At 41.0% G+C, this 10,000-nt stretch overlaps 2 protein-coding genes across 2 annotated transcripts in view; one reads left to right on the forward strand and one right to left on the reverse strand.

Moving 5' to 3' along the window:
* Positions 1 to 1,903, forward strand: part of LOC137980172 (uncharacterized) — a 5,601-nt gene extending 3,698 nt beyond the window's left edge. Inside the window, exons 2-3 of the mRNA XM_068827565.1 lie at positions 1 to 179; positions 1,634 to 1,903. The exon at positions 1 to 179 is cut by the window's left edge and continues 10 nt beyond it. Coding sequence (XP_068683666.1) covers positions 1 to 179; positions 1,634 to 1,806 — 352 coding nt within the window. The 3' untranslated portion in view covers positions 1,807 to 1,903. The remainder of the gene's footprint in view (positions 180 to 1,633) is intronic.
* LOC137980189 (cation channel sperm-associated protein 4-like) overlaps positions 1 to 10,000 on the reverse strand; it is a 38,208-nt gene that overhangs the window by 23,702 nt on the left and 4,506 nt on the right. The window lies entirely within an intron of this gene.

Consider the following 10,000-nt stretch of genomic DNA (forward strand, 5'->3'; position numbering starts at 1 on the left):
CCAGTGTTTCATGTGCGGTGATGTAGGGTCACCCTGTGGTGCTGCTAACACTCCCAGCAGAGTGTGTGAAGGAATGGAAAATCGTTGCGTGACATTTGTCATGAAACAAGGCCAAATGACCAACACTATGAAGAACTGCACTAATTCGATGGGATGCCCAGCATCGAGCCCAGGCAATGGTAAGTAAAACCATAATATAAACCCTCTGCACTACGTCACTTGGCAATGCAATCCAACAGCTGTTAAGAATCCCAACTGGCCGTAGGTAAACCAGTTGGCTATTTACAAGTGCGGCCCAGAACCAGGGACTACCTGGAACAAATTCAAGGAGTGGTCAGAACGGGTCTCGAATCCGGCACCTCAAGGCAAGCGTCTTAACCTTAACCACTGGCCGCACTGCCTCCAATGATTTTTTAACTCGCCACAATGAAATGCAAATTACATGGACAAATGGGTTGATGGGTTGGAAACACTTTCAGCGATAGATCCACTTACTTTATGCAATGCATCAAAACTCCCCCTTCTATTACCACGTTATGCCTCCGACAGACCACCTCTAAGATTTGGGGTGCGTTCGATTGACCCTATTCTGGAATAAGAATACGTGGAGTAATGATTTAAAATGGTATATCTGGCGTTTTGAAGCAACAAGAATAATTAAGATATGTCTAAAATAGCATTTTAGCAGGTGTTTGACAATTTGAAATTGAATCTCCGTAAAAACGAAGGATTTCAAACTTCTATTCCATGTTTTCCTATACCATCAATTAAAGGCACTCTTAGTCAAATTCCGTTTTATCGGGGCCACTTATGGTAATCAGAAATTTGAAACAATTAGTAGCTATCAAAATAGACCGCCACAGAGACTGCGCGTATTTCGGAACCAGCCAAAGGTCGTTACTCTTTGTGCTGACAGAAAGAATCGCGGCCTCTGGGGACGAGAATGAACGAAGCCCTGGTGGCGTTGGTTTCTGTTTGGATAGGTGACAGGTTACAGAACTACGTTTTGTCGACTTTTTTTCATCAATTTTTTAAATTTTGTTTCCGTAGTTTACCAAATTCACGCCAGAAACCCAATCTGTCAGAATCCCACAAGAACGCTCCCATTGGGCGTCTTGCACTATTCTTTCCCGAATGGAAATAAATACTCTGTAACTGTTTAGTTGTGTTTATTATTATATGGCTTGTGTTTGTAGCCGATAAAACGCGCGCTCTGATTGGCTAATTGTGACTGAATTGTAGGGCCTTATTCACCCGTAATGCCCACGGGTCGATTACGGGATTGCAAAAACAAAGCAAAAGGTAATTAGAAAGCCATATAATAAACTACTTACTAACCGAGCTAGCTCGAGCCGTACTGGGGAATATTGGCCCTCGGTCGTTTTTGTACGGACCTCGCTGCGCTCGGTTCGCACTGCCACGACCTCGAACCAATATTCCCCAGACAAGTACGGCCCTCGCACTCAGTTAGTAAGAAGTTATTATTGAACAGTACACCATCAAGATTTGCAGACAGTGGTTTAGAACTGATACGGTATGTGTTTTTCGTGTAAACGTTATCACCTCTAGTAATGCAGGACACTCGTGTGGCAAATCGTAGCTCACGTAAAATCTGAAACATTTTAAATTGCAGTTTGTTTTATAATGGGACTCTCACCGCCAAACTGCACATTCACGTGCTGTGAGGGAGATTTATGCAACGGCGCTGGTGGCAGCTCCACACCACCACCAACAGACGGCGTAGCAGAATTCACAGTAACATTCAGCGTCGTAATCCTCAGTGTATTGATAGCGAAAGTTATCTAACTTTTGTTGTTCTCCCGGTTAAATAATTTCAGTTTTGCTTTTGGAATATCTTTGTTATGTTAGAGACAAAAACATAATAAATAGAAATTGATTTGAATTTTGACAGCACTTGGTCGATTTCATTTCCAGGGTCTCTCGTTCCCAAGTTAGTGATACACAAGAACCTGGTTCCTTCTTGCGCGATGAGCGCAAGTTACTTGCACAAATGCAGTAGCGTTTGATCATTAGGGCGGTTTTCAAATGAGTGTCGTAAAGCCAAAGCCAAAGTAATCACTTTGGCCAATCAAAAAGGACGTAGACAATCCAGTAAACCAATCAAAAGTAATTACACGTAGCCGACAAAAAGCGCGGGAAAATGTGCACGCGCGAGCCACAATTGATTTTGGTTAACTTCTGATTGGTTGAAAAAATGGCGCGAGAACTTTGAACCAATCACTGAGTGAAGTAACGCAAAACCAATGCAATTCGCTAATTTACTTTCGACACTAAATTGAAGACCGCTCTACTTTCTTCTGTTGGGACAAAAATACTAATAACAAGCAAACATCAGATCTGCGTGTATTGATTTTGCTTCCTGGGCATCGGGCTGCCATGCGGAAAGTTGTGAGTTCGACTCCGGCCGGACCAGCGTTTGAACGATTTACGAGTCCTAAGCTCCTCGTGGGGTAAATAAACTATGACTATAATTATGACTATTATTGCACAAGCCAGAAGCAAGCTTAAGTTGTGAAGAGTTCGTATAAATATTTCTTTCGTGTGGGACTCGGTGGAGTCGTATGGTTTCCGAAGCTGTGCGTGAACACCGCATTCTCCTTTTGACACTTACAAAATTGTCTAATTATCCAAAGTCTATTTTGTCCTCTCTGCTTCACTATCAAGCTGAATATTGATATTTCGAAAATCGCCTATTTAACAAAAATCCATGTTTTCGTTTCAAAGGCCGGGTAACCAAACCCGTGAATTTGGTTGCCCTGACAAATGCTTGGTGGGCCATTAGGAAACCCCCTAAGATTGAATGCATGCCGTGTTGAGATACAGTCGAACCTCCACAAACGAACGGACAGCTCCTGTAAGCGGACACCAAACCGCGGTCCCGGCGATTTCTCCTCCAAAACACTACATATTTAACCTCGCGTAAGCGGACGTCTCTCGTAAGCGGAGACGCACATCTATTCAGGGTCCACAGGGTCTAACATTTCCTCCTGTAGGCGCATAGTAAACAATTTCAAGAAAATTTCTAACGAAATGGGTTCGATTTTAATGGTTTAAGCGTACACTGTCCCAGACAAAACATAGTCATTTCGATTACAATTAGCTTTTTTTTATTACAGTACATCAAAGTTTTTCTTTTTAAACTTTTCTTCAAGCCAGTCGTAGGTGCGCGCATAGTAAACTATATCAAAAAAATTATAACGAAATGGGTTCGATTTTAATGGTTTAATCGTACACTGTTCCGGACAAAACATAGTCATTTTGATTACAATAAACTGATTGGAGTGTAATGAGAAGTGCTTGTTTTTCTATCCCATATGAACCATGCGAGCGTTAGCCCTACTAATGGAAATGGGCCCACACAAGGACAGAGAAAAACTCTGACCAGGGTGGGGATTGAACCCACGACCTTCGTATTAGATCACCGCTGCTCTACCGACTGAGCTACAAGGTCAGACGGGAGCAGGCCGTGGGAACCGAAGATGTTAAAGTCAGGGCAATGAACATGTACAAGTTCAAGGAAGGATTACGTTTTTGCAAACGTTGGCCGTGTAGCATTATATTTGAACAGACTTATCTGATTAGAGTGTAATGTGAAGTGCTAGTTTTCTACCCCATATGGACCATGCAACAATTAGATTTTTACAATTAGCAATTAATACATCAAAGTTTTCCTTTTTAAACTTTTCTTCAAGCCATATATCGTATCATATCATATATCTTTATTTACCCTCGGATTTTAGAGTAGCTTGGTGTAGCTAATATCTCCGAGCATTTACCCTCCCAACCATGATACACCACAAAGTTTTTCTTTTTAAACTTTTCTTCAAGCCAGTCGCACGAAAATTTGTCTCCTTGAAATTTAAACTCGCAAGGCAATTCCACACCAGCGCCTCTCACAGTTCATTCGCTTTCCCGTAATAAGAACATTTGCAGAGTTAGACGCAGGCTTCAGGAATTTCGTCACCCAATGTCAAACATATTCTAACGAACAAATGGCATCTTATACAAAACGATCCCTTGCTAAGAGAAATCTTTTAAAACCCTCCCTTAATTTCATATAGAAAAGAGAGGTCTTTGAAGATGTACTTGTCAGAGCAAAAATCTGAGGCCTTTGAATTCCCTATCTTGACCAATAAGGGTCGTGTTTGGCCTGTCTATACCTTGAAACACAATAACAAGTTGTCTTCATTGAGAGTTTCAAAAGACTTGTTGTCGTGTATTATATGCCCTCTATTGCACTTTTTTTTTCAACTTCCCATAAGCGGACACTTAAGCCTGGTTTCCATATGATCTGCAACGGTCTGCGATCGGTCTGTGACACGGTCGTAATGTTCGGGAAAAGCCTGGTTTTCATATGATCTGCGACGAGCGGGAGCTGTCTGCGTCGGTCGTAGACCATCGTACACACCACAAGTAAATGTTTCCATTTAAATTTGAAGCGATCGCAGACAAGCGTACCACTAATACTCTGCGAAGCGAGGAGAAAAAGGCGCGCACTTACTTCAAGTCTGATTGGACGTGTTTCAAGGCGAACAATAGTGCGGAGCCGATAGGACACAGATCATCTCAGACACACGTTTCCATTTTAAAAATGTCTCAATCAGAAACGTCGTAACGGTCGGGAAAGTAGAACTAGATTCAACTTTCACGATCATCCAGACCGCCGCAGACGCCGGAGGCAAATGTTTCCATATGTCTGCGACGTGACGCAGGCTGATCGCAGAACGTTGCAGATGATATGGAAACCAGGCTTAACCCTTGGTCCCGAGGGTGTCCACTCACGGGAGGTTAGACTGTATCCAAAAACTCTTAGTGTGCACCTGTGGCTGTTCGCGGAAGTCAGGATTTACGTTGGCAATGGCGTCTGCGACCTACATATTTTACATTTTCCTATTTGACAATGTTTGGCGAAAGCTTCAGTTATTCAAAACACGGGAAAATGCTCAGCTGCGGCAAATTAATTATTAACTTCACAGTACTATTTGACATTCGACAAATAAGTCGGGCGTTCCTCATGATTAAATAATTTTAACATTTTTGCTGGGTTGTCTGTAGTTGTTTTTCCTCAGACAACCACAGGCTCCCATACAAACTGTGTGAGAAAACATTGATAACATTGTACTCCTACAACTCAATAAATGTATTTTTACGTGAGGTGCTGTTTGTGGTCATCCTTGTGGCTGAAAACGACAAATTTTAAAACAATTTGAAGGATTTCGTGTTCGATGTTTACCTGAGCGCACCAACAGAAGGCAAGGGAGGAAAGCTCGATTTCGGGCCGGTCCAGCGCCGAGACGATTTGAACCGACAAATTCTCATCATACCGTCAGGTTTCAAACCGCGTATCAGACAAGCTGAAAGCCGAAGGTTTCGTCTCATACCATTATGTTGTGAATATGTCCAAACTCGAAACGCTAGATCTCAAATAATATCGACACATCAAGCAATCGAAGCACGGACGAACCGCAGCTACACTTTCGTGGTTGTTTCTGATTGGAGCATCCCATCCCACGGGGGCAACTCTCAGTTGTCATCCAATCAGAAACAACCAGCCTGCACAGTTTGATAAAATAATATGAAAGGTTTGTATGGGCTCCCTGTGGGACAACCAGGCCTTATTTAGTAACTGGTCACCCCGTAAACTTAGAAAATTAAACAAGGCTTACCCGTAAGGTGAAGTTTGATTGGAATTCTATGAGTCATTGGTCAGAAACGTAGGAGTCACGTGAGATAGAGCGCGCGAAACCAGAGCTTGCAGTCTTTAAAGAAGAGATTGCGAATTGCCACACAAGGTTATAAAAGTTTATTAATTTTGAAGACCCCTAATTACAAAGAAATATTAATTACGTACACAACTCGCATTTAGCACAGGTTCATCGAGGCGAGTTGTACCTACATAACGTGAAGTCAGGCGGGTGAACACTCACTTATAATGAGGTTAGAGGGCGAGGACGTGACTCCTACGTTCCTGACCAACGACTCATAGAATTCCAATCAAACTTCACCTTACAGGTAAGCCTTGTTTAATTTTCTAATTCTATTTTGTCATTGGTCTACGTCACTACGAAGTCACGAGAGACTTTAAATAAGTGTGGCAATGAAACAATTGTACGCCAAAATATAACATTTTATTGAGAAAAACTATGGGATACAAATTGTTCCCCAAATTCTCACTACAACTTAAGGGCTTGTTGTAAAACTTCCCGAAAAGTAGACTCTTTTGCCCATCCTGCAGCCTTCATTACAGTGTACAATGACTTGTTGTTAGCATATGCTGCTGATGTAGATGTAGAATGAGTACTGTGTGTTCCATAAACAGATACATTTATACTTGATCTTGACAGAAAAAACTTTTATCCATCTACTATCCGCGTCCTTGTGAATTGGTTTAAATGGTTTAACATTAGCATAACGGTTTAAGCCACAACTGATTCTCGCCATTATGCCCACCTTCTGAAGCTAAAAGAGCCATTGTTTAATTAAGGCATCTTACAACACATAAGGCACTATCTGGAGAGTAGGTTTTAAAAACTAGTGGTTCCTGGTGCTTTCCAGGTTTAGGTGTTTTCAGTAACGTGGATATCTGAAACAATACATGATCATCACTCGTATTCATATAATTGTAAGGCTGTGAATTGTCTGAAAAACGTGCCAAGAAAGTAGCATTGTTAACTCATTTCTTCGTTATCAACCTTTTTGATTTTATGCATTGTAGCACATCATCAACGTTCCATATCTTTATTAATAATGAGGCACTGTGGCCTTGACTCGAATAAACCTTTTACGAATCTTGTTACTGGAGGATGATGGCCAAATGAGTGTCCTTCTGGTAGGAAAACCACAGTGGAGAGAGCACTCCTTTGCAGTGTTAATTGTACTATAAGAACATCCATCCTTGTACAGTGTATAAAGAAAATCAATTGATACCATCTGCTACAGTAGCCAAAACGGGGTTAACTTCCCACCCCGACAAGAGGCATATAAGGAGCTGGAGTTGTTTGTGAAGTGGATGCAGTATTTCTGCATGCGCTGGTAAAAAACAATATTTGAGCCTTCCATGGGTAACGATAGTGGAAAAATCAATTAACATGGACATAAGATATGGCCACCAAGTTTGAGTTGGCCGTTTTGGAACAATTAGTATGCCAGTTGCTTCATCACTGTATATATTATGGAAGGCTCTTGGAATAATACAGAAAGGTGGAAATGGGTAAAAGGCTCCAGGATCAGGTCTACATGAGACATATTTCTCAACCTGAAAATTTTTAAGTCTAGAGGCAAACAGATGGATATTAGTCTAATTCCAAATCAGTTCATTACATCCATGTAGAGAGACCTATCAAGACACCTCTGTTTCCTTCCTTGATAACCGGGATTCTTTACATGATCACTTTCAGTATTTGATTTCCCAGGAATCCAAACTTTGCGCTGGATACACCATTCCCATATCTCCTTAACTAGCTATAGCTTACTGTTTGCAAAGAAATGACAGGTGCAACAGCTGTAGTGTTATCAACCATGAGGTTAATATGCTTCCCTGATAGTTGGTCAGGAAATTACTTTAATGCAAACAGGGCAGCAAGTATTTCCAAATAACTAATATCATGCTGAGCTTCTTCTGAAGTCCACTTTCCCCCTGTTGAGAGACCATCAACACATGCTCCCCAAACAATCAGAGATGCATCTGTGGTCACTGTTAACGTTACTGTAGGTTGCCTCCATGGTTAATTACATTCTATGCCCTTGGGAGAGACTTATCCACCAGTTTTTGTCTGACATGGCCTCAAAGCTAAAGAACAAGAAGGCTTAGGAACATGTACATAAAGTAAAATAAGCACTCCCAGCAGTTAGCGACAGCTATTCGAGGCGAGCAGTAGTTTTAAAGTGCCCCTGTGATCAAAAAAACCACTTCCTTTTTTCCTTCAGATTTTGAAAGTGTGTTTGCTTAACACCTGACTGGCAAAATTTGAGCTTTGATTTTTATCCAAAGGCCGTTTACTTTGAGTGTAAGTTTTGGATTTCATGGTCCGCCATTACTCACGTTCAAAACTGACCGATTGGACCTCAGACGGTTGGATCCAGGAAAAAGTGACGTCAGAGGCTCACTAGCTTAAAATTTCAGCGTGTGAACGCAGCTTATTATATATGCAAAGCGTGAGTTTAAAAGCACGTGAGCCTTTGACGTCATTTTCTCCTTGATCCAGCTCTCTCAAGAACATAATGTTAGTAATGGCGGACCATTATTGATTAAATAGGAAAATTACAGTTAAAAAAAAGAGGTGTCTTTTTGAAATCAAGGCTTAAAACGTGGGTCACTTAGTGTTTTGTTAACATAGTTTTGAAATCCAAAGAAAAATATGAATTGATATTTTGGTCACAGGGGCACTTAAACGAATATTCCCTTTGTTAACTTTCAAAGCTAGCAATTTCTCCATTTCAAGTGTTCTAGAATGCAGAGGCCCATATATAACCCAGGAAACTGGAAGGACTGTCGCTACTTCCGTTAGTGCATGGGTGCAGGGTTTTAATAGTTGTAGACAAGCATCATTTAACTTTTGAGCCCCATATGGAGTTAGTGTGATGGTCATGTGGTTTGAATTTAAGATAAACCTTTGGAATACAATTTCCTGAGTAGGGATTAGAACAGATTTTCTTAGGTTTACAACAAATCGAAGTCTATCTAAAAGAAACAACGTTTCTACAACATTGTTGACGCAGCCATTACAGTCATCTGCTGCAAGCCAAGTATCATCTTGATATGCGACTGAGACATGACCTTGTTGTCTTACATGTAGGTGTGAAAACACAGGCGTGAGCAATTTGGTAAATTTTCTTGGACATGGTGCCAAGCCATTAGGAAAAACGTTTATACAACTGCCCCTTCCAGCAAAATGTCAGATACTTGTTAGAAAATGGATGTATGAGGATGAAAACAACATCTCCATCCTTTACATTTCTTGCTGAGGTATGTCACTTCTTTCTTACAATTAAACTTTGGAAGTAATCAGTAGTCCATTTCTTCCATAATCTATTTATTATTCCTTTTACAAATTCGAATCTGTGACGTAGATTTGAGGTTTCCTTAAATGGTCCACTTGGAATTCTGGAACTTGATCTTCCAAGTAGTAAGTTATTTGGGCATAGATAAGTTCCATCATCTGGCGAGGTAGGGTGACGACCTATTGGTCTTTCATTTACCAAATTGGCAACTTCAAAACAAACTGTTTGTAATTCTGAAAATGTTAGAATGTTGTCGCCGATCGTCAGTTTTAATGTTCGTTTAATTGCGTCTGCAGGAGTAAAATTTCCACAGAAATCCTTCCAGCACACCAAATGCTTCCAACTCCTTTTGATTCCAACTCTTTGTTACATTCAAGAGCTCACTGCTTGAAGCTACAAATTGAGGGCCATTATCCTAGACTAGTAGAGCTTCGACGGATATCCTCGTAAAGATGCAAATCTTCTCAGTACCATAAGAAATTTCCAGCTCTGTACTATAATCAGATGCGATATCTATGTATACAGCTCTGGACGCTAGACAGTTGAGTTTTGCCAAAAGTTCGCTTTTTCAATCATCTCGGATCTTAAACGGTCCGAATAAATCGATGGCGATAGAGTTCCACGGAGGGGCTGGCTTCAAGCGCTCTTCTGGATGTTGCCCCATTATTTGTTCACTTGGTTTCTTTTCTATCTTTCTACATGTAATGCACTGAGACTTTATTGACTTAACCAGCTTGTGAAGTTTAACGATCCAATATTTAGCGCGAACCTTGCGTGCTGTTGCCCATACTCCAAGATGTCCAATGCCGTGTACATATTCAGTGTAGAGGCGAGAAAAGTGATGACTGTACGGCAGTAATATAATTTCGCACTTATTATAGCTCATTTCAATCCAGTTCTGTACGCGATGACCAACAATATATATACCATGGACATAAACGTTTGTATCCTCCTTTCTTGATGTCATTTTCCATTTCGA

The sequence above is a fragment of the Montipora foliosa genome, chromosome 1, assembly GCF_036669935.1.
Source record: "Montipora foliosa isolate CH-2021 chromosome 1, ASM3666993v2, whole genome shotgun sequence".
NCBI lineage: Eukaryota > Metazoa > Cnidaria > Anthozoa > Scleractinia > Acroporidae > Montipora > Montipora foliosa.